At 38.1% G+C, this 26,619-nt stretch overlaps 1 protein-coding gene across 2 annotated transcripts in view; it reads left to right on the forward strand.

Moving 5' to 3' along the window:
* Positions 1-26,619, forward strand: part of ft (cadherin-related tumor suppressor fat) — a 168,152-nt gene that overhangs the window by 78,006 nt on the left and 63,527 nt on the right. For both annotated transcript variants that reach the window (XM_065239177.1, XM_065239178.1), the window contains exon 3: positions 18,773-19,081. In XM_065239177.1, the coding sequence (XP_065095249.1) occupies positions 18,773-19,081 (309 nt within the window). The remainder of the gene's footprint in view (positions 1-18,772; positions 19,082-26,619) is intronic.

Here is a 26,619-nt window from a genome sequence, read left to right on the forward strand (position 1 = left end):
ATCAGAACAGAATTAGTTATTGATAAGTTATTTTTTCTGCTTGGGTACAAAATGTCAGAACAGCGGGGTGATATTGTATTGAAGTTGAAAAGAACAGTGTTTAAACACAACATAAGGTGAAAAATCAGGGCCAAAAAATATATACCTGGCTCAACAATGGAATGGATTGATGTAAACTGTCAGTTTCAATCTCACAACTACTTGACAGCATAGCGCCACCTTTCTATGCGGAACAGTTATTCAAAATTTGAATATTTCTGCAAAAACAAAACGATTATTTTTTTTGAAAAAAAAAATATTTTATTTTTCACTAGTGACATCTGTTGGGAAAATCAACCATGCTCGTAATCCATTCGAAAAAAAAACTGCATTTTTCCTTGTGATTTTCTATTCCCGACTTTTTTCGCATTTCCCAAAGTGATAATGGAAAGGTTCGCAAAACTTCTCTACAGCTAGTGAACTTTTTGCATGGCTGACATGAAAAAATTTCGTTAACTTTCCCAATACAGGTTCGCCACTGTGTAGTTCTTGAATCTGAATTTTCCATTAGTTTCGCATTTTAAAAACAAGCACACTTGATGCCTATTGCAGTATTTAGAAAATTTAGATTTAGAAGGCTTGTTTTCAGAATAGAAATAAATCACATTGAACTGAAGCAATTCTTGGCAAACATAAAAAAATAGTTGCGCAACTTCCCTTACTAACAACCAAATGCCATGTAGATCAATCCAATTTAGAACGCAACCGTGCAGCTCGTGGGAACCGTCCAGGAAAACCCATACATTCGAGGCCACTCCAAAAAACTATCTAACGCTAAATTAAATGGCTGACTGACTGACGGACTGATGACGGGGACTAGCAATGCCACAGCCAAACTGGTTTTCCACACTCGACTTCGAGCCAAATGGATCCTTTGAGGGTGTACCGACCGATGCGAAACTGGTATATCCATGCAATCTAGGCACCATCCGCGTAGCGCGACGACAATTTCCAATCGAGAGTGTAAGAAACCCGTGCGCGCTTCACATTCCGGCCACAGCATGCGGCAGTCACTAACGCTAAAATACTATCTCCGTCGGCCCGGCTGCGGCGGCGCTTCGCTTGCATTTACCCGGTCGTCGTTGGTAGCAAATAATGTCGCACGAGTGGCGTAACCCGAAAAGACAGATCCCGGTATTAATGGAGATCGTTCCAGTCAACCGCCAGCACGTAGACGGCGGCAGCTTAGCTCCACAAAATAAAAAGTGAATCGTGTCATACGGATCAAATTAAATTGAATAGATATCGGGTGCCGACAGAGAGAAATACCAGACCATCAATCGTTCATTGAAAAGAAAATTCTTCTTTCGGATGGTTTCTTCGCTGTCGATCGGTCGGAGTCGCATGATGAGATCAGTTGAGTACCTACGGATGGCACCTCTCCAGATGGACAGAAGGATTATGTAATGGTAAAGGATGATGGCATTTTTTTTTGTTACGTTGAAATCGAAACGAATCGCGACCTATCTAATTAATGAAGACAAATTAAAGGTTCATTTCACGTTCGTAATTATTGATATTCATCGTGGAAGACGCACGGGTGATCTTCTTACCACCCGGGTTCCACGCCAAAGCAGGTCATTTAGTATCAATTACTATCCAATTTATGATTGAAATTTTTTTTTTCCAACAAAACAGCCTTCAATTACGCAGGCATATGCAAAGCCTGGAAATTGTACAAATTTCACCGGAGACGTAATAAATATGATTTCCAAGTGCATTTAATTGTGCCCCATAGGCAACTGAAACGACCGTCATCTTCTGGTAGCGTCCGCCCTGCAATTGATGCCGGATGTAACTTATCTTTTTTTGCAAACATACTTCCTTTTTTCGTAGTGCAACCGCTATAGCAGCAACAGCTTCAGACAGTCTATTGGCAAAGGGCATTTGCGAAGCATAAATTGATGAATTTTGCAGCACTGCCGCTGCTGGCAGGAATTTTTATATTAAGCCTTTCCCATTTGATTGCAATCAGCACGGAGGCATAGACAGCGAGCTTTCGAGCGGAAAATTCTTCCAACTACCGGTTACCACAGAGAGCGCAAATGAGTTTTGACCCCTAAAATAGTGCCGAAGGGCTCCGAAACTCCGAGATCAACGAATCGCGTCTACTCTAATTACATTTAGATGACTCATGTGCCGCTGGGCAAGACATATACCAGCTGCTGCTGCTGCCGTGGTTGATAGCTCTTGGCTGTAATCCAATCCGCGTGGCGCGATCAAGCGATCAGAAACACATAATAAGACCCAAGCCAAAGACTACTTATGGCTTTGTGCGATGCATTGCAACGGCTCATTAGAGGAGTAGGTACAAACAGTGTCTGCTAGCTAGCTACTCGCGAGTTTCGCTCGAAGGGGTCGGTCTGTGTGAGATGCGATTTTATCAGTTACCATACGCGATTCATTAATTTAACAGTGTAGATTAATTTAATATAAGTAAGCGGTGGTGACGGTGGCGGTGTTGGTGTTGTGATTACCACTTTTGGCTTATCCATCACAGACTTGCCGGCTAGCCGCGAGGGAGACTGCAGACAGCTGTCAATTTCAGTTCAATCACCGGGACTGGGATTTGAGTTGATTGCGTTGATCATGCAGTACAGGGACGCGATCAGTTGAATCAAAGTCAGTTTTATACTTAGTGCCTTCACAACTTCACATTAACCTGCAATCGATTACACAAACATAAATTTCCTCAACCCCATAGCGGATCTTCCCCGATCGTGACTGGAGGTAGCCCCGTCGGTTCACATGGTTCATCCGACTCGCACATCATCATCGTGTTACACATCTGGGAATCATTTAATTTCATTCAGTCTAATAATGCACCTGGGCGGTGGAAAACGATCTGTACCGTTTCACCCAACCAACTGCTGTTTGATTGTCTCGTCGTCGTGTAAGAGTATTTCAAACATCATCTCATCGTGCCTCGATCGCCGGTGATGTTGCGAAAATCCGCGTGATTGTAGCACATTAGGCTCCAAGCCTCCTCCCCCAACGAGCTTCCCACAACGAGCGAATAGTTAGTTACCTAACCTATCCTAACCAAAGCCAAAATAACCAACGTCGTCTCGCCGACAGTCGGGATGGATCCGTTTCAACAACTCCCAACCAGTCTGCCACAGCTAAACGGTGAGCGCTGCGCCTTTCATTGTCCATTTAGGCTCTTTATTCGTTTTCATTACTTTTCGGGCTAGTCATTACGCTTGACTAGATTGATGGCGGGTGAAAGATAACGTTTGCAGTGAAGACAAGGCCAAAATTAGGTTTCAGTTTGGTGTGACGATCAGCAGCTCTCCCAGCAAAACCATTTTTACGCCATTTCTCGCTCTCTATCTCTCTAAATGTTGCAAACGCCTCTGACGAAGAGGTGAATTCTAAATTATATGCACTGTAACCCGAGATTATTTAATGCGTTAACTTTTCGCTGCCACAAATCGTCCCATGCGCGCAGTATAAGTGAGCTGGACCGAGTCATTAAAACGAGGAGTGGCCGTTGTCGCTGTTGTTGTCATCCGCTGCGCTCTGTGATGAATGACTTAAAGTGTTGTTTGCCCCATCTCATAGAAACTATGAATATCGTTAAATCTTAAAAATGGCCATGAAATCCTTCGTTCCTCAATTGGTTGGGTGGGTTAATGAGTTATGTCTTCAGGAAACTTCCGAACAGTGCCAAGAACGTTCGAATGTTTGGGGTTGCTTTTCTCAATCCGAACGAAAGCTGTAAAAATCTCGGGAAAAGCAATTAAGACACTCTGTGCGCCACGCTTTGACGGTGGTTGCCGTGGTTTGCTAGTTTTGTACTCATTTTTATGGGACATATTTTTCCCGACATTACGAACGCCGAACGCGAAATTATAGCCTGAAACGACAATCCGGGCGGACGAACCCGTTTACATGGCCGAGATTTCTGCCGGGACTGCAGGACCGAGACCAACAAATCAACCATGGTTCTGCGGAATTCGCTATGCACGCGAGCGAGTGTGAGCGCGCGCGTAGGAAAATATGTATGCACCTCACGGCTTCGAGCAAATGTAAACACTCACGCTCTGTTTTTCCCTTGCGACAGTAAAATCTTGGAATTACTTTTGCCTTCGGCTGTGGCAGAGTATATTGAACCGGAAAGCAGACACAATATTCTGAGTGTGCTGGTTTCATTGAATTTTGCAAATCCAAAGGAGATTGAGCATGCAGGCACAATGAAAGGCTATTTTTTGTATGGTTCCGGAGAGCAATACTTATGATAAGTGATTATGATTTGTTGGATTTCAAGATATGACAAATTATTAAAAAAAATGAGTTTCACTACAAAAATCTAAGAGATTCCACTACCGTATCCAGAAATGATTATTTAGCTGGTACACTGCCTTCCCGTTTTTGGCAACACGTGATTTTGTTCTTCTTTGCTGTATTGAACTTTCATCCATTTCCATTTCTGTTTTCACTAGGTCATTCATATGATTGATACAAGATTAGAGATGCTTTGTATTTCATGAAAAAATGTACAGCATGCACTATCACAAACTTAAGGAAATAACTAGGTGATGATGATGTGTTGTTAGCAACGGGAAGGCACTGTATGTGTGTTTCAGAAAAAATATTGGCCTACTATTACATTCCTCAAATATATTAGTGTTTTCTGGCCATTGTTCATTAAATTACACATGGACCCAGTAAAATTTCAAATTGAATAAAGCGTTCGATACATTTTGTAGAATGCAAAAAAACATGAATCGTGTGTTGCCAAAAACGGGAAGGAACCGCAAATTTTTAAATACACAGATTTTAAACGTGGCAAACGCCAGGTATGCAGTTCAAGCAGTAACCGGGATGTTACTATGATTGAAAGTGTCATGTAAAGGAAACTGGAACCATCTCAATATAAATCTACAAAACAAGGCTTCAAGTTTTCAGCAAGTTCATGATCCGTTGCTTACCTAAATTTACTCACTGATACGTGAAAAGGTCCTTCGCATGAGAACACCCTTAGAAGTTCTTATCTGACTGCTTCCTCAACCCTACAAACATACATTCAGATCTCCTCCATCTTCGTGGTGAACATCAAATTTCGATTAGCAATTTCCCGGTTTTATTCCGTGTTTCTCCTGGAATTTGGGAAATTTTCCTGGTAAATGCGATTGAGCCGAAGGTTAAATAGGTAATTTCTAAGACAGCAGCACCTTTTCTGGTTCTTGAATTTGGTTCTGCGACACTTTTATTCGATTGAGAGTTCTTTTGAAATTCTCTATGGAAGTCCCTTGAAAATGTCCTTATAATAGTCCAGAAATTCCCTGCAGAAAACAATTTTTTTTTTCGTCCTTAGATTATCTTCAAATTTTAAACTCTTTCTAAGAATTCACTGGAGTCTCAATTTGTTTTTTTTTTTTAAATTTGCTGGAAAGTCTCCTGTGCAGTTCCCATGCAATTCACCTCAGATTCTCGGCCAACAATTGAAAAGGGCCTACTGCGTAAAACTTGTAATCCCCTTTTCCTGCCAATACCACCGGGTAAGGAATATTCTCCCGCCGAGAATTGTCTTCAAATTTTGCTCAGAATTATCTTGGAATTTTCCTCTAAATTCTTCTGGAAATTGCCTGGAATTCTCATTAAAATTCTCTAGCAATTCCATTCGAAATGCGCTTGGAATTATCTTAAAAATTCGCTCCCCTTTGTATTTTTCACGAATCCTGGAGATTTTCCTAAAGCTCCCTAGAAAATATTCTCTTAAATACCTTGGAGTTATCTATTCATTCTAAAATCTGCTCAAATTTGTTTTGGCAAAAAGTTCTAAATTCTCTTAATAGATCTTCAAAGTGACTGTATCCTGAAAACCTAGTCCAGTCCAAGTATCTTGAAATCTTATTGTTTTCTAAGAGATAGGCGAGATTCACTGGTTCATACTTGTTTTTAATCCCATTATGTTTGTTTTGCCTTGAGCACATTTTGAGACCCAGCTCCGTAAGAAAATTATTCCGAATAATACGCTTAACCAAAAACTAATTCGTGGGCGGATTCCTCCAATGGGAAATCGTAAAAAAGCGCTTTCACCCCCAAAATTATGTAAGTTAATGACATCTAAAGTGCAATAGAGCGGTTCCACGAACAAGTGGGAAATTTTTCCAGTTTTTATTTTTTGATTTGCATGAAACCTTGCATACAAGTTTTTGGGGAAGAAAAACGCCGTTTTGCATACTTGGTTCGCCATTTTGAATCTAGCCTTACTTATGAGAAGGGCCTATGAAAAATGCACATGATATCTTCAAAAAATGGTATCTCGAAAACGGTTTGTCCGATTGGTTTGGTGTCTTGGGCGAAGTTTAAGACAATTGTTGGTGTTATAGGGAGAAAATATGCACGGTAAAAAAAAAAGTTTGGTATTTGTGTTTTGAACTAAAATATAAATTTTCCCTTTAAAGTGACATGTCAATAATTTTTTTATTATCTTTATGTTATAGCTGACTAAAAATGCTATCTAGTGCACAGTAGGTTGTTCTGGAGAAAAATAGGTTACGATGAAAAAAATTGTTTTTTAAAAAAATACAATTTTCAAAAAAGCTATTAAGAAAAGTCAAAAAAGTTTGTCACCATAATTTTATGAAAGTACATCAAATTTGCAAACAAAAAGTACTTTGGTAACATTTTTTTAAGATGCACCGTTTAGAAGATATTACTGATGTAATATTGTTTTTTTTTATAACTTAATAAGTTTTGGCCCTTTTCGGATGTACTCCGTGTTTTTCCAGTTTCAAAAGTATTTTTTCGGAAAGATTGGAAAATTTTGAGTTAAAATGACACTGACAGCTTAAAGATTCGAGTGAAATTCTCTGCCTTAAAAGTATTTTGAAAAACAAGTTACAAAATCCCACTATCAGGAACAATGATTTCTTCAAATGATTTTTGGTGCGTTGTGCTGAAAACGTGCTAACAAATATTAGATACAGGTAATCAGATACCAGTTAGCTGTACTACGTACAGTTGGTGATTGTAAACATGGTCTTTGTTGGAACTAGTCCACCATGGCCACGCTGGCCATAACGAGGCTAGCTCCGTCGTTGACCGTTCCTTAATAATAAATAAAAAGAACGCAGTAGTCACCTTCCATCAAACTAGAGGGCTGCCGACTGATACCTCAATCAACAACCGCCGCACTCTTTATTCATTCCAGGTATATACAATTTACAATCTTCTTCAATAACAATATACCTACGCCAGCAAATCTACCTCGCTCCAACTCTCCAAACTCGTACCTGAAGGTTCGACGATACCTGAGCGTTCAACTCTACCTATCTTCCAACAGTCTTTACCCAGCATTCTATGATTTCTACCCGTGAGCTGTTTAATAATGTCTGACTCGGTTCTGAATTCATCCAGTATCTACTAGGGAAAACCAAACAGTAAATGCAGAAAGGTTGCTAGTAGCATAGTGATTATAGTAATTTCAGCTCATAATCCTGTGTTTTTGAACGAGATCCAGTGTTGTTTGATAACATAATAATTGTAAAGGAAAGTGTAACACGTTTTGGTGCAAAGGTAAGTTTTAAATACACATTTTAATTATATGTTTTGTGATATTTTCGTACAAAACTAACAATTGGAAAATATTTTCTATGTTACAGATTACAAAATGAGTAAAATAAGATGTATTCGCCCATTCAAAGACATTCAGTGTTCGAAAGAGCTGCGATATCTCACGGATGGTATCATCCAAAAACTAAAATCAATTGGATTTTCCAAGGTATCCACACTGAACACCAAGGATTTTCGTGTTTGTTCGTCTTGCCGTCTACATATTGTTTCAAGAGCTCACCTCACCCAAAACGAGGAACAAAGCGTAGCCGGCGGCTCAAGAATGCCAACTGTTCAGACCATACCTGATGTACCTGATTCGCAAAGCTATGAAAGTTTGGTCACGATACCATCAGAGTCAACGCTAAGCACAATTAAATCAAATGAAGACTTTACGATGCCTGTAGACGTCGAAATATTCAACCGAGGAATAGCAGCTATTCGTGTTTCACCTATAGATTTAGGTAAGGTTAAAAATGTTCACTATCCTGAAAAAAAAGTGCGCTGAAATCGTCGAAGGTGTACGAAGAAATCTTTTTAAATTAGACGCTAAAACTCGTTTGTTTGATGAAGTCATAGAAAATATGAAAATTAAATTTTTAAATTCAGCCACAAGGCAAGAAAAACTATCAATTTTATCATTGTTGCCAAAATCATGGTCAGTACAAAAAATTGTAGATGAATTTAAAACCAGTAGAAATATGGCATCAGATGCAAGAAAGGAAAGAGATAATGTATTTGATTCATCTCAAGGTTCAAGCTCATAAAAACATAAAAAAAAAATATTTTATGTCAGATGGTGCTGCTTCACAGTATAAAAACCGAAAAAACTTTTCTAGCCTTTGTAAATTTAAGTCAAAGTATGGTATTGACGCTGAATGGCATTTCTTCGCAACATCGCACGGAAAAGGTCCATGCGATGCTATTGGAGGTACGATAAAACGCATGGCTACCAGAGCAAGTTTAGCCAAAGAACGCGAACACCCGATAAAGACTGCAAGAGAGTTGTTTAATTGGGCAAACAAACGAAAAGAAGAAGAACTTACAAAGTTGTCATTTTGTTATTCTACTACAGAAGAATACGAAAATATGTCTTTGCAGCTAAATATAATAATGCAAAAACAATTCAAGGAACTCTAAAATTCCACTCATTTCTTCCTCTATCAGAAAATACAATAAAGGCAAAGCTTTATTCAAACTGTCCTGACAATGATGCCAAAATATTCAATATTGTTAAGAAAGTTGTGTAAACAATAATTTTATAAAAATACAGGAATAAAAATAAACTGATGATATCCAACATATAATGTTATTTTTTATTGCGCACAATCACCATCCCTGAAAAATAAGCTTAATTCGCTCTTTTGAATCTTGCTAATTGAGGAGCTTACATTTGCAGTTCTCAATCGGTTTGATGTCTGTGGCGATGTTCGGCAATAGAGAGAAAATATGCACAGTATAAACACATCCAGTTTAAATGGATTAAACTGTTAGGCGATATGCAAGAGTTGAATGCACATTTTCAGCACAACGCACCAAAAATCACTTGAAGAAATCATTGTTCCTGATAGTGGGATTTTGTAACTTGTTTTTCAAAATACTTTTAAGGCAGAGAATTTCACTCGAATCTTTAAGCTGTCAGTGTCATTTTAACTCAAAATTTTCCAATCTTTCCGAAAAAAATACTTTTGAAACTGGAAAAACACGGAGTACATCCGAAAAGGGCCAAAACTTATTAAGTTATCAAAAAAAAAACAATATTAAATCAGTAATATCTTCTAAACGGTGCATCTTAGAAAAATGTTACCAAAGTATTTTTTGTTTGCAAATTTGATGTACTTTCATAAAATTAGGATGACAAACTTTTTTGACTTTTCTTAATAGCTTTTTTGAAAATTGTATTTTTTTAAAAAACAATTTTTTTCATCGTAACCTATTTTTCTCCAGAACAACCTACTGTGCACTAGATAGCATTTTCAGTCAGCTATAACATAAGGATAATAAAAAAATTATTGACATGTCACTTTAAAGGGAAAATTTATATTTTAGTTCAAAACACAAATACCAAACTTTTTTTTTTTACCGTGCATATTTTCTCCATATAACACCAACAATTGTCTAAAACTTCGCCCAAGACACCAAACCAATCGGACAAACCGTTTCCGAGATACAATTTTTTGAAGATATCATGTGCATTTTTCATAGGCCCTTCTCATAAGTAAGGCTAGATTCAAAATGGCGAACCAAGTATGCAAAACGGCGTTTTTCTTCCCCAAAAACTTGTATGCAAGGTTTCATGCAAATCAAAAAAGATGAAAATTACTCGTTGCTTTAATGATATGGAACCGCTCAATAGCAGTAACATTACAATACTAAAACTTCACTGAGAAGTTAATTTTACGAACTAACCAGGCTTCCAATGAAGATAAAAGTGCTACTCCAAGCAATAAAAGGTGTAACATCTATTAAGAAACGCATATACCCATTAGCAGCTTAAATTTTGCAACAACTAACAGCGTCTAGCGTCTACAGAAATGGATTTTTATCTCAGTTCAACTCAGGAATGTGACAACACCCAGTGGGAGTTGAATTTATAATAGGCTCAAAATCATCGAAATACACATTTATTTGAATAACTTTTGCTCAACTTGCAAAAATGCAACATCAACATCATTAAACAACCACAAGTTCGCAACTCTATTTAAAATTTTAAATGAAAAACCATCCTCAAACTACACCAAGTATTTAAGTTGTTTGAAACTAGCGAAGTCAACTTATTATAAAGTTTCTGTTATAAAGAAATATTTCTCTGAATTTGAATTACATACCACGGGACTCCCTGATTTCCAGGTTTAAGAAATGAATTCCCTGATATTCCCTGATTTTTCCGGTACTCGACAATTACATGGAGCCGTTAAAGTAAACAACCATCTTCATTCTGAACTGCTTGGGGATAGCAATAATGTGACACATAATGCACGAAATTACACTTTTTGTTACCAGGTGAATCTTTGTAATTGACGAAAAAATGAATGAGATTTTGATGAACGATTTTTTTTTTTTTTTTTTGAGGATCAAGTCTATTAGTGAGTATGTGGAAAATAATTTTGTCAATATCGCGCGAAAGTCTGTCAATGACAATGACAAATCTCAGTACTGACCATTATAGTTTATAATGTGATGGAAAAGTTCGCGAAAACTCACTATGACACGCGAACTTATCCCCATGCGAACTTCGTGAAATATCGTGAACTTTTCCAACACTGAATGCACTTATGAATAAGGATTGAGGATATTTCCATTTCATACCTGATATTCCCTGGCCAGTGAATTTTCATTGATATAGATACCGGAAAACGGGGTATCTTTGATACTGCGGGTAACTTTGACAGTAGAATATAATGATTAAATTTACTGTCTGCACATTTCCGAATTGGAAACATTGGTTCCATATTGCAGCTTGGGGTATTGCTCTTGATATCATATAGATTTTTTTTTATGTGTTACATATTTTCCAAACAAATTAAAAAAGGTAGAAGGGTCTGTTCCTAGGGTCACCAACGGAAGCTTGATGTAGGACCACTAGTGGACGGAACAAATGTGAAGAGCATTTAGTTCTTTCAATTGATCGATCATTTATTATCTTTACTCTATCCGTTTTTGAATTGTAAGTGTACCAAATGTGTAGTATTTTTTTTTCAAAGAGAACTACTGCTGCTTCTGCTGCCTGCTCACCATGCCGTCCGAAGCGAGTTGAGTTGAGTTGAGGCTAGATAGCAGTGCTCTTTTATATCTTTTCAGGTTAAAGCAGAATGATGTGCAACCAAGTGGTAGTCGATTATGATGACTGGGTTTGAGAAGAACGTTTATTTCATGAAAACAGTGATATCATTATCACTTTTTATTTGTACATTGGACAATGCTTGACATTTCACTTTTTCAATAGTTTGTTGTTGAAAATCATCATTTGTAAGTACTGCTATTGATGCGTGGAAATATTTCTGATCCATTGATGATAAAATTATTGAAATTGGTCCAGGGGCAGCTGAGTTATTAGTGTAAAAAATCTTTAATTTTTTTGTTACATGTTCCATTTTCACTTTTCCCAAAGTGTACTCAAATATAGAAATCACAGACGTGCATTTAAACAATCATATATTTTCTGAACTAAATTGTTTGAATTGCACTCATGTTTTTCTACATTCATCGAGCCTTTAATTTAAATTGATGTTCGGTCACAAGACTGAAAAAAACTATTTCAAATGCAATAATTCCCGTTAAACATATTACTAATAAATTGACTCTGGGATGCTCAGTACTTGTCTAAAAAAAATTAAAGACGTTTTTCGGTACATCAATTTGCATCACTTTTCTACGGTGAATATACTTAACAACTTCCATGTTTTCCGGTAATTTGCTCAAATAACATGATTTTTATAGTTGGAAAGCTTTAGCTTTGTTGTACTTTTGTGGTAATGGGCAAAAATTTACACTGTTTTCACAGTAAAAAATCGTGGTTACAGTGACAGCAAGTTCATTGTATTTTTAAATAATTTTTATTTCGGGAGGCATCGGCACTTGAAAGTAGCATTAGATTATGAATATTTTTTTCCAAGATGTGTTTAATTAAAATTTTCAAAGTGTTTTTTTTTTTAATACGGGGTTGCGAAAAATACTCGAAATGTAGAAATTCGAAAAATATACAAGATTCCGAACATTTATGTAATTTTTTATGGGAATAATTCAAAATGAATTGAAATGTTAATCAAATGAAATGCCGGTAAACATTTTAAGAAGGTACCAGGTTTCGAAAATAATTCTGATTTGATGTCATAAAGAATTCTGAGATGAATTCCAACAAATTTCTGGGGGGAAGAAAGGAAGTAATTAATTAAATTTTCTGTTAATTCTTAGAATAATTTCATAGAAGTTGAGCAAGAGCTTCAAAGAGATTCTGAGGAAAATTTTACGGGGATCGTGAGGAAGATAGTAAGCGAGTTTTAAGGATTTTTCCAAGGAAATTTGAATGATAATGCTTAGAAAATTATAAATTAGAATGTAAAGGGTGTTCTGAGCATAATTTCAAAGGGAATAAATATTTTTGATTAAAAATTTTAGAAATTGAATTCTTCGGAAAATATTAAAAGAATTCTATGAAGGGTTCCAAGGCAATTATCGAGGGTACTTTCAAAAGAAATCCGAAGAGAATTCCAGAAACGAGAAAAATTCGGTGGGTTGTTTCTTGTAAATTTATGGACAATTCTATGATAATTCTGAGCAGAATTCCAAGGTAGATACGGAACAAACATTTTTGATTTAAAACAAGTTAATATTAAACCAATTGTAAAAGAATCACATTAGTTGATAAAGTTGCAATCTCCATGGCTCAGAGATCATGGCGATTTCAGAAGTTTAATTTTAACAAACTTTATTACTAGTTTGTGCAAAAAACCACATTATCAGTTATAGTAAGCTTGTACATTCATATGAAATAAAAATACAACTCATAATCTAAGTGCCCATGTACAGCGGCACCGGTATTGTAGTGGTAAGCGTGATTGCCTCTCATCCCAAAAGGCCTGGGTTAAATCCCAGGAGGCGCAGCCGGGATTTTCTGACGCATAAAATCTCTGATTGTCTTCCTTCGGAAGGGAAGCAAAGCCATTGGTCCCCGGTTCATGCATTGATGGGTTGATAGATAGGGTCCAGGTTTGGGAGCTGCCTTCCTGGAGTCGGTAGCATTGGTACTCAGTACGGAAAACAAATCAAGGAAAAAAAAGTGCCCATATATTAAGGTTTATTGATTTTTCAGTACCTCCAATCTTCTTTTTTTTTTCCTTTATTTAACGTCGGTCTCTGTTCCGCAATCTAGTGCCAATCACCGACGGACATCGATTGCCATCCATTGACGAAGGCAGCTTCCACACCTGCGTAGGATATCGCACCCATTCAACACACATACATGGGGCGGGACCAACGGCTTTACTTCCCTTCCGAAGGAAGACGTGACCAGAGATTTTTATGCCTCGGCTGGGATTGAACCCAGACCCATTGGGGTGTTAGAAAGCAGTCACGCCTACCACTACACCACCGGCGCCGGCAGTGGAGGTAGAATTCCCGGTTTTTTTCAGTTACTTTAAAAATTTCCAGTTATTTTCCGGTTTTACCGCTGGCCACCCTGCCTGGTCCAGGTTTCACGCTACCATCCTCTTATTGCGTTACATAAAATGTCATCAGACCCAGAGTATGCAGATCTTTATGCATTCATTAAATCATAATTTAGTACTGCCTCTCATCAACGTTATACAAAACTTAAAAGAGCAGGCACAAAACATTGGATTTAGTACAGTATTAAAATATTTTTAGAAATGTAATTCATAAAATAAAAAAAATATTAAATTTAGCCGTTTTGATAATTCGCAATTTGTTTGAAAATATGTTATTGAAATGGTATTTTTTAATGAAATTGAACCTTTTGGAATGAATTATTGAAGTCTGACATGTTGATCAATTGTTCATGGACGATTATTTGTGAATTCTTAATAATTAAAATGTTTGAACTTATTTTTATTGTCATTCTGTAACTGTAACTGAAACGTAGTTACTGTGATGGTTAGAAACCATAGACATCATACACATCTATCTACCAGCTTCCAAGAAATAACGCACCATAGGATCAACACGGTTGCAGGCCAAGAACTCGCGAGAGACAGAACCAGGGAGCGAAATGATAGAGTGATTGATTAATTGACGTGAAAAGAGTGAGCTAAATCCTTCTTTCATCTTTTGCTGCTGCTGCGACTCGATCCCATTCGGCTTGGCATGCATAAATGGCGTAAAACTACACTACCATCGATGTTGGGTGGCGTGGCAGCAGCGGCCGCGGTAGCGCTATCAACAACCCAAGAGCAAAGCGAAACGCGCCACAGTACAAAAGAAGAAAAACGGTATAAAAAACAAGCAGATAAAATTACATTTTTGTTAAATTAAATTCACAGCAGTCGGTTATGAAATTGGCTAGGGCGCAGAGCAAACCAACGTGAAGTAGATTTCGACAGTTTTGTTGGAGCACGTGGTGAAAATCAAACGGTCCATTTCGATTGGCATCGGTTTCCCGGCTAACCACCACACTGAACATTCAAATTTGTCATTTGGGTTGATTTTCTAGAAAAAATACTGACCCAGGCTGAGCAGTACAATCCTAATCTTAATTACTCGAAACGTTTCTATACCCGTCGTTTTTCTTATTTTTTACGTTTATTGTTATGATTCTCATATATAACACCAGCGGACAACGCCATTATCATTATCTTTCGCTTTTAATATTTTCTACTTTTTCTCCAGTAAGAACCAGCTCGGGCATTCCAGCATCTTCAGAGTGCTGGAAGCTCAGGTTTCATTCTCTGTCATATACAACGTACATGTGAGTGGAACCGAATGCGACGAAGATCCATAACGAGCTTTTATAATACTTCTTCTGCCATATACAAACACACTCATTTTATGAACACGTGCCCTTCGTCTCCAGCCCCGGCATGATATGAAGTGGGGTACCATCATAAGCATTGGAATAAAAGTCCAACATCCGTAGAGCAGCGCGACACACACTCTATCACGATCTCTCCCTCTCCGACTCCCATCCTCCTACTCCAATTTGTGTCAGTTTCCATTCTTATTATTCTGAGACGATTAAAAAAATCTGCCAAGCCGGTATAAAACCAAACCCCAATCCCAATCTGGTGCACAAAGCCTCAAAAAGCATTATTCGACAAAACAAAATCGAATCAAACGAGTCCCCCCTCGACTCTCAGAGCTTTATCTCCTCCGTTGACGGTTGAAAAATAACAGCAAAAGAAAAAAATCGGCAGATAAAATAAATATTGAGCTTTTCTATGGCCATATAAAAATAAATATCGATACCAATAAACTTATTTCATATTTATTCTATTGGAAATGTCGACAACCGTAGAGGTAGAATTTTGTCCCGGGCGGCATTTGCCTTCGTTAGTCTTGATGCTAGTCCTGGTCGTCGTCGTGGTCGTCGTCATCGTTGGTGTGCAATAAATTAGCAATATGTGCGGCTAATCCGGCGGGAGATCGCGCGCGCTCAGAAGCAGTGAGAGCTCAAGGCGGCGGCCGGCCCAGTAGCAGCCGACCCAGTTGGTCGATGGCAGCAAAATGCGACATCGAAATCTATGTGTACCACCTCCTAATGTTTACAGCGGACGCGAGAATGTAGACAACACTCGCATTATGATTACAAGTCGGTTAGAGGCCGGTGGGGTGATCAAACGATCGAACACGGACGAGGTGCGCAGCGCACACAGAAGCCGTCGCCGTGTGGTGATGGCGCTTTTGTGGAAGGAGGCTTTTCATCAACTTACCGGCGGTCGAAGACGGACGGGCGAACAAATTGAACGCCACGGATTGAAATGGTTGCTGCAGAGATACCTACATTTTGGCTGGATCAGAGTTGTCCGGATAACTGGCGTGGATTCGGTGTGTTGCATAACCAGCAAAATGAAATACAGTTCACGCACTCTGAGCATTCGCCAACGACAAGCGGAATGTGGTTATTATAGTAAAACTTCAATCAGTGACATTAGTTTTGTTTTACAAACTACGTTGCGAGCATGAGCCGGATGGCTGAAAACTGCTACCAATCTAAATGGTTACTCGAATGTCAACGCTAGCTGTTTGAAACATTAGTGATTAAGTAAAGTAGCGTTGAAAATACAATCAACTAACCACAACTCTACACTTGCTAAATAGTGGTCATAGTGGAAGTGTTCTGCATTTAAATACGATGAGGATTGCTTGTTGGGGAAACAACAGCAGCAGCCCCTCCAGAATCAAACTCCAAATTAAGAATTAATTTCAGCTGTCAAAAAGCAGAACCAATCGAACAGTACTGAATTATGCAGTATAAGTATTTTGATCGCTTCATAATTTCTGGAGCAATATGTTGATAACTTTTACTTTTACTTTGATGATGTTCATCACGGATCATATGAAAAATTATCGTTATTGAGGTTACAGAAAAATAATAAACGTTGCCAACGTTTAACTTTTCACTTTTCCACAGAGTCATGTGCCAGCAGCACTAATTTGCTATGGTTTATTTTCTCTCCGCCAGACACAGTGATAATACTCTAACCATCATGTTAATTTATGTATACAGTCGATACCGTAGATGAGCATGATTATGAGCATTGCAGTAGTTGCTACTCCGTGATTGACCAGATTTAGCGAAATTTGCAATTGTTCTAACCCACGATCTTCTGTTCAGTAAGCAAAAATGGTCGCTCTAAAGCCACCGTGCCTCTTATATCACAACAAGCTACGACTGACGATCGTTCATTATCGGTTACAAAAACTATTAAAATGAAATTATTATTATTATTATTTAACTTTATTAATGAGGCTTTCAGCCTTGGGCTGGTTCGCCTCCATTTTATTAAAATGAAATGACAAGCTGTTAACAATGTCTTCCGAGCGGATCAAGCGTACGTCACATTTGTCTAAGCTATATATTACTTTATAGAGTCGATACTGTAGAAGTAGTTTAAGTAGAACATACCTTTCAGTACAGAACATTAGACTATGATATGCAAAGCGGACTGGTTTCCAAACCAGTCCGCTTTGCATATCATAGTCTAATGTTCTGTACTGAAAGGTATGTTCTACTTAAGGGCTTCAGAATTTTATTTTGCCCAGAGGTAGAGTTTACGATTATAAGAACGAAAAAAAAATCTAAAAATTCCGAGTGGTTAATTTTCCTAGCGAAAATACCATAAATATCAACTGGTATGGTGAGGAAAGTTTAACCATCTCTTTTCTTCCTACATTTCACTACAACAGCAAATGTGACCTCACACTACCTAGTGCATAAGGACAGGCAGGCAAAAAAATCATATTACCAGACCTCGGTGTATGAAATTGTGTTTACACCCCTGATGGTGGTGAGGTCGAACCGGTATTATCCTCGGATTAAATCCTGATCACGAATGTCAAGCTGCTATGGTGTCGATGTCGATGTTAATCAATACGATCCTTAACAAACATTTGGCACATCCTTCAATCATACCGAATGTTGATCCGAGTTAGAGCTTACCGCCATGAGAGGGAAAGCGATTTACAGCTTACGAGCACTGCTGCCATCTTTCCTGTTAAACACTTTTAATTCAATCTTCTGTGACTTTTTTAATTGGACCGGTAAACTGTCTAAAATGGTCGGTTTTGTTTTCAGTTTTTGATATTTAACCACCATCAAATACATCCATTCATATATGTTAATGAGTCAAACTTTGCAATAACTTGTTTTCATAAACGTAAATTCATTGCTAGAGGAAATACATCTGGCTCTGCTGTTTTAATGATACTTTAACGATTGCTAGTAGAAATGGTTTTCTTTGTGATAAATTTTGATCACCAAAAGTTTTGTGAAGCAGTCGTTTTGAGTTTCGTGTATTCGATTGTGTTTAATTGTGCTATACTTCGAAGAACACAAGTAAGTAAATACGGTGAATGTGTTTTACCCAGGAAATTTTCGATCTTAAATCATGAAATTCATGTTTTAAATTTTCGTATTCATATATGTGTAAACTAACACAAAATTGTAGAACCTTAAAGGCAAATGGTTGATTTGAGCTTTCCTTAAATGTCTAAAATCCAACATGTGAAAATCTTCATAATAAAGATAATCAACCAACCAACCAACATCCATCATGCAAAAAAAATCTTCTTTGAGACTGAATTCAACTATACAAATGCCATACCATTCGACAACTACAGCATCGGAAATCACCGCTTCAAAAAGTTCAAAGCCATAAAACGAGCAAACCTTCGAGCACATTCGTTCCTTATCATTAATTAGCAAACCATGGTAATTGTTCTCTTGCACTAGCTCTCCAACCTTATGGCCTTCCGAAATAACACGGTGCAGTTTTGTACTGAAGCTGCTCTCAGTCACGATCCTCGCATACGATCGGACCGCGTGCCTTCCGGTGTCGTCTCTATTGCTGTTATCAGTCTCGGGGACGCAATTTGCGCAGCATCCTCAATCGCTCCAAATTACAAGCCACACATCTTCATTCAAAACAGAAATACAAGCCCTCTGCGATAGTAATCTATTGTATTATTAAATTATCCTTTCTCTCCCTCCCTGCAGATCCGAGTGAACGTGTTGGACAAGAACGATAGCCCACCGACATTTCGTGACGTTCCGCTGGTCTTTTCCGTGTCGGAAGATTTAGCCGTGGGACAGACGGTAGCCCAAATAACCGCAACCGATCCGGACACACTGGGCACCCTCGAGTACTCACTGGTGAAAGGCGACACTGGCAAGTTCCTGCTCGAGAAAAACACCGGCCTGTTGAAGCTGCGCGATACACTAGATCGCGAAACCGAAGATACCTACCGGCTGGTGGTCAGCGTTACCGATGGCGTCCAGAGCACCGAAACCACCGTCACCGTTCAGGTAGGCATCCTTTTTTTCCTTTTAGCCCATCTTTGCAGTGCTGCACTCTGTCCAGCTCGTCGTATTCATATAAATTTTAATTTGAGCGATGCCAATCCGATTGCTGGCCATTTGGTTGAGTTTGATTGATTACTGAAGAATCATAAAATGCTTTCCCAGGGCCATTTTTTTTCGGACTGCAGAACATTCGTGTTGATCTGAAACGCATTAAAAAGATTCCACCTTTTTGGGGGAAGCGCAAGCCATCAGCAGCGGGATTGCAGAATTGTGCATACAGATTTTTTTTTCGGGAGAAAGATAAATGGTACTCAGAAAGTATTGCACCTAACAGACAGTATGAAATTTTGTCCAGGTCTAAACATTTCAAAGCAATCAACGTTACGAGATGGATCGCGCATTTGGAGCTTTTTCAATACTTTTTATAATAGAATGCTAACCTTAAATCCAGTAGAATGTTCAGATAATAAAGATAGTTTAATGCTATTAATCTCCCTATCAAAATTTCCGTACCGTTAGAGAAATACTCAGTATTTTCACTGAAGGTGCACTCAAGAGTGCTCTCAAATGCACCTTCAGTGAAAACACAAAAAGTGGCTCTGCGGTGTGGACATTTTTAATTTGATAGGGAGATTATCTATCTATTCTAAGATGGTTCAACTGACAAATCTATTGGATTTAACGTAAGCATTGTATACTAAAAAGTAGTGAAAAAGTCCCCAAATCCATCTACTGACGGTATAATTTTTAAATGAACTAAAATATAACACATTACATTAGAAATCTTTTCCGAAAAGTTAAGAATCCAATATTTAATCATCAGACTTTTGCCGTCAATTTGCCTTGACGAATATTTCTAATTGCCGTTTTCAATTTACTATTATAATTTGCTAACTAAGAATATATCACTGCAATTAGATTCTGCAAACTTTAAAAAAAAAACATTTATCAAAGGTCATAATACAAAGACATAATACTTCATTTGAACTAAGTGCTTAATCTTAGCATTATTGAACGTTTGTTTTTTTTTTTAAATTACCTATTTTCTACGAGAAATTTAAACGACCACCGAACATTTTCCGCTGCCAAGCCAAGAAAGTGCACTTTTTGCAGCTCCAGGCGATTATCCAATATCACTCCACACATCGCGGCAGCAGCGCCGTTAAAGAAGAAAGATTCAGAAAAAAGCCAGACCGCGCATCTCCCGGGCGGACGTAATCTCAGACGATCGCATTCAGGACTGTTTAAAAATTTGCAACTTCTTGATGCTCTCTCGCTTTCTCTCTCTCTCTACTTCCCTCCACCCAAGCTGTCCCCCACGAAAACCATTCGAGTAGTGTGTAATAAAATTGGACACCAAAACGCCGCAAAAATGATGACGAGCTGCGTTTTATTTTCGGAACGGCGGTCTCTCTGCTCCAGTGTCTCCCCACACCATCTCTTGGTTAGAATTATAATACAACTTTTTAAAAGAAACGAGCCCGGTGAATAAAGCGCTCGGCAGTAATTCCTGGCTGACTGACTGACTGACTGAGGGATCGTCATCGTCGTTGTAGTCGTCGTTGTAGTCGTCGTCGTCGCCGTCGTCGTCAGAATGGTAATTTTCAACAATCATTTTTCTTCATCAAACATTTACCACATGTCAAAGTCAAAAAAGGATCTTCCCCGCTTCTCCAGACCCCAGAGTCTCGCTTGTGCTTCAGGAAAGATAGAGTGCGTTGCGTTGGTCTACTGGAGAATGATTTCTGTTTCTGCCCGTCGTCGTTTCGGTATTCGTGAGTACGGGTGAATTTGGCGAACAACCCTGCGCAAGATTTAATACACTCGTTTTGCATTTCGCCACGCAGCGTCGCGAATCTCCCAACCCAACAAGGAAACGGAAGGGACGGAAGAGGTACGGAAGCCGTTCCAGCTGGCAAGTGAAAAGAGATAAGAAACTGGCATGTATGTACGGGGAGTCCACCTTTTAATCTCTTCTCCTTTTTCACTACATAAAAAATTAAATGTAATTCTCGTGTAAAAATCAGGCTCGTTTTCACCCTGGTTAAATGCAGTGAAGCCGGGTCATCAGTGCAAGCGTAGCCGTTAGGTTTGAAGATTTGGATACCTCTCTTACCCGATTACGGTGGTTGATTGATTACGATTGGGATAATCGTAGAGCATTTCAGAACGAAGCTCTGCAAATGTAGTTGCTGGCTGCAAATTTAGTTGGAAAAGGTTGTTTGAGAGCAGGTAAACCACTTGGTTTTTTTATGCCCTTTGAATTTAGTAATAAAGTAGTAACCAACCTTGTCTAAGCTATAGGAAAATTTATTAAGAGGAGGGAGAGGGTGCCGAAAATTAGCCAACATATACTACATAATTTATAGATGGTCCCTTAGTGATGCTATTGAATTCAAGCATATTTTAAGTAATCTGGACACCAACGATTTACTAATTTAATGTTAATATGATTTGATACATTTAACCGAATTGATACTGACAATTTGTACCAATTTAAATTCAGACAAGATATTGCGTCAGGGAAGATATTTTCTAACGGATATGTGGGTCTATGTGTAGAAATTGTTGGAAATATGGAAGGACATAAGGTCAAAAGATCAAAAGTTCAATATGGATAAAGGTCGAAATGTATAAAGTGGTAAATTTGTTGGAGGATCATATCCGAGTGTGGCCAATGAAACACTAGGCGCTCAAAGTACCCGCCAATGATAAATTCCTTGAATTCTTATGTGATTGCAGTTCACTTAAGGTTTTAACTTCTTCGGTTGTTGTGACCTATTTGGTCCTGGGCACTCAATTTGATCAAAAATTGATCATATTTTTTTTAGTTTTTATGTAGTAAATTTCGGCTCATATCACTAATTCTAGTAACTCGCTGGGAATGCTCCCGAAATATACCCTGGTATATGATTTGATGTGTCGTACGATGGGCTTTGGCTCATGACAGATTCTGGATACTTCATCAAGGGTACACGAGACATATCCGGGTGTGATAAATGTGGGTCAGGGAGCTCAATATGACCGCTAATAATCATAATATTTTATTATCATGTGATTTAATATGTTGCATGATGAGTTTTGATCCATGCCAAAAACTGGCGTCTACACAGTATACCTGAAAAATATCCAGAAATAATAAATTGTTTTGGAATTCCCATATGACTTGCGCTTTCACATTATGGGATTTAATCCAAGTCAGAAACTGATCACTTCCTAAAAGGTACCCAGAACATGGCTGGAGCTGGACCTGGGCACTCGATATAACAACCATCGAGCTTGTTTTCGAATTATCTTGTGATTAAACATTTTTGCATGATTTGATAGGATGTGGTCCAATTCATGACTAGGCCACCTCCCACTCGAAACATGCCCGGATGTGGCCAATGTGGTCCTGTTCACACAATTCTTATTTTGAATTTTCATGTATTTTGAGTTGACGTTTGTTGAGTTTTGGCCCACGTTCGAATGCGGATGTATATGGTCCTAAGCACTTGATAAACCTACCTTTGAACTTGTTTTCAAATTCTCAGGTAGGGTAGAGAACTACTACGGCCTAATCGCCCATTTTGGGCCTATCGAGCAGAAAACTTCAAATAAATTCATGATTTTAGAGTTAACAAGTCAATTATGAGTTGGGTACTATACTTATATGAACGTTTGCACCCACAATTCCCAAAAACAAAAGAAGCGCTCCGACCAAATCAATTTTCATCTTTATCCGATAAGCCGAAGTGAATTCAATGGCGTTTCAGTGCGTTAGACCGAGTTTAGAATCTGTAGGCCGAGTTTGGCGTCAAGAAGCAGTGTTAGACTTTTGACAATATCTCAACGATGGCTTCTCTTTATCAAATCTTACGGTACGTACGAAAAGGTAAATAAATTTGGAAGCCATCAGTAATAATAACAATCCGTTTGGTGCTAAACTGCGCTAGATTAAGAAATGCTAAATGCGGGTTGTGTTTAATATGCCGGAAATGGGGTAGTTAACCCTAATTTGACGTTTCGCATGATAGGTTTTTGCCCAAATCAAAAATTGGTCAATTCTACGTGAAGAAAATAAAACAAGCACCAGATCATATGTCCAAATATAGAAATTGGGTTTATTGTGTGTTCCATAGTTTTATTTTAGAGTGTGATGTGTATTGAATCGTGTCACAGCTTATTGACATTCAAAAATTTTGTTTGTGTGTATCATCAAGGTTAGAATTAACTGTTTCAGAGTTAACAAGTCAATTATGCGTTTGGTACGATACTTTAGTTCAATAGCTACCGAACGAAGTCAATGAGAATGAATGTTTGCACCAATTTTTCTCAAAAACAAAAAAAGCGCTCCGACCGAATCAATTTTTATCTTCATCCGATAGGCCGAAGTGAATTCAATGGCGTTTCAATGCATTAGGCCTAATTTAGAATCCGTAGGCTGAGTTTGGGGTCAAGAAGCAGTGTTAGAATTTTAACAATATCTCAACAATAAGTTTCTCTTTAGAAAATCTTACGGTACGTACGGAAAGGTAAATAAATTTAGAAGTCATCTGCAGTGAAAACATTCCATTTTGTGGGGAAAAAAATCCACTCGAAAAACAGAGGCAAAGGGCGGGTTGTGCTTAGTATGTATGTATGTAAAGGAAACCATTCATTGTTACAGGCACAACCATTAGAGAGTGCACTGTCCACCTCGTACGACTTGATCAGGTACAACACCTGATTGTATTCAATTTACCATTGTATGAAGGGCCAAACACGGAGGGCGAACCTGTAAGCAGAGACACTTACGCTTAGTCCGCGGGATCAAAGACAATCTCCTTCCAACAATAAAATCCTACAACCCGGTAATGCACAAGCCATCGCACTAGGAGTTGTCCCAATGAGTGAGGAAGAAGAGCCCGCCTTCAATTCACGTCTGTTAACGACAGGAAGTTGGCAATTACACTGTCCCCATCCAAATCGCTTCAATCGGGTGCCCTGGTTGGACCGTCCCATACCCAGCATATAATGTGTCATATAATAATGGAATGAATGTTAAGAGAACAATAAAGGAAAGATCTCACCCGATATGTTGCAAATGAATCCAAGACTTCACGGCGATTTCGAAGAGCTCCCATAGATTAGAGGACGATTAATATCCTTCTGCAGTTAAACAAAAACTATCGTCTCTGAAAGACTCTCGATAGAACTACAAGATGAAAGCATGACATCCGAACATGGTGAACCGGCCTCCCAGGAGGCAATGCAATTCTCAGGCACACTTACAACCGCTGGTTTCAAAAAGACACAGCCGTTCAAAGAACCGGATCCAATAAACGTCACTCGGTGGGCAATTTTGTGATACGGAATTTCCACTGAAAATCAACCGGGAATGCACGAAAGTCACACACTTTTGGAACACTTTCGATCGAACACATTTATTTTTTTTTTCAAAAATTAGTGCGAACGAACTAACATCATAAACTGAAATTAAAATTATCGCTCGCGATGCCACAAATTTCTGGTCCGGTAGAAAAAAGTCAAACAACGCAGATAGCGCCAAATCTTCTGATGCTTGAAAACATGTGGAATCATGTTTTCTTTCTCGATTCTAAAACTTCTCGGAAAGCGAGAAAACCACTAATCACACACGTATAACCGGGAGGCAGAGTGCCAGCGCTGATCAGGCAAATTCAGCCGAAAACTGAGGGCGGGTTGTGCTTAGTAGACCCAAAATTAGATCTAAACTCTACTCATCGAAAAATATTCCGGCGATTTCTCTGGACATCGAAAATATTAAATAGCGTCCTAAGGATCCATGGTACCATACATTTGACGCTTGAATAAAAAAGAAATAAAAAAAAAACTCGACAAACATAATAAACTATTGCACCATAAATGCCACAGTAGTAAAATCTTGCGCTATAAATAATCCTAAGATTTTTTCGCTAAGTCCAGTAAAAATATAAATTAACCATTGTGAATGTATCAACTAAATTAGGCAATTGAAAATCATATTAACAAACAAGTGGTGACGAAACTTTGATCATGACTTTTTTTTTACTATGTGTTAAAATTTTTAAGGGATTATTTTTGGCGCAGGAGTTTATTTTTATTATGTTATATTTTTTAAGCCTTACAAATGATCAAAGTATCCTGATCTTTTGGTCGTATTTTTTCAAACATAGCAAATCATATTTCAATTCATTTATGTATTTCGTTTTCTGACGTTTCACTATTTCAGGAAGTTTTTACTTCAACAGTATTTTTTTAGTTAAACTTTATTATGACGACGTTCTCGGCTGGTTCGTCTCTTCTAGACAGTACTTTTAACACATATGAGAGGATAGTATGCTGATAGTTTGATTATCATTTCACGATTATGCAAGCATTTGTCTATCTAGAAGTTGACTACTCCTTCAAAATGAGCAGTTTTTAGACATATATATTTTTTTTTTACTTTATTAGAGAAATTTTAAGCCGTTGGCTATTCTGTGGCATAGAAAAGGAAGACTCGGAACATTTGCTATGCCACTGTCCGGCAATTTTCAATAAAAGGCGTAAGTTCTTCGACAAGGGGCTGATAGAACCCTTTGACATTTGGAGAACAACTCCCAGTACGGCAGTGCACTTTATTCGAAGTATAATGCCGTGCTGGGATAACGCTATTAGTCAAACGATGGCGATCACTCCTAATAATAGTTATACGGCATCTTGATATAGCTAAAGAAAAAATGGGGAATATATCACAATAGATCAGAAAAATGGTCGCAGTGATGAATATACCCGACAAGGAAAAAAAAAACCGTTGGCTAAAAGCTATTGAGCAATCGTGAAAATGGTCATAACTATTCCTTTTTCTTGGAGTTGCCTCCTTCTTTAAAACTTGAGCAGTTCTTTGACAGGTACAAGCTATTGAGCAACCATGCGGAAATTTTTCAAAAATCATTTCTATCTCTTGGAATTTACTCCTTCTTGAAACATGAGCAGCCCCTCTTTGGCTACGAATAAAAACTGAAAATTAAAATTAAACTGTACAAAAAATATATGCATCCCTGTTTTGAAGTCAAAACTCCTTCTTTAAAACCAAATATGGCAAAAAACGAATATCGGCAGGATTTTTGCTTCATTAGAGCCAGTGGCTGGTTCTTCACTTCCAGGCTTGATTGATTTCAGTAATTGGTATCACTGGAAAAAGACCGGAATTTATCATTAATGCAGAAAACTGGAGAAACTCTCCCTCTCTATTAAGAAATAAATTAGATCTACGGAATAACAATTGAATTTTCGGACTAAGAAATATTACTAAGATTGCATTAGAAGTATTAAAAGATGTTGAGTCTAGATTAATTGATCATACTTTTTGAACATTGGGAGAAAATTATCTTAAAATATGGCGTAAAAAAATAATCATGGTTCTTGAACATTGACAAATTCTAGGATTCTGACAGTTTAAGCATTGAGTTTTGATGAGAATGGCAAATAAATTGTGGAGAATTGTAGAGGAATTTTAGAGAATACTAGAAATTTCAGGTGATTAGAGTTTCTTATTAGAGGTGCAAGAAAATTTCTGG

This window comes from Ochlerotatus camptorhynchus, unplaced genomic scaffold, assembly GCF_037179485.1.
Source record: "Ochlerotatus camptorhynchus isolate MF236.1 unplaced genomic scaffold, CSIRO-AGI_Acam_v1.1 ptg000052l, whole genome shotgun sequence".
In the NCBI taxonomy this organism is placed as follows: Eukaryota; Metazoa; Arthropoda; class Insecta; order Diptera; family Culicidae; genus Ochlerotatus; species Ochlerotatus camptorhynchus.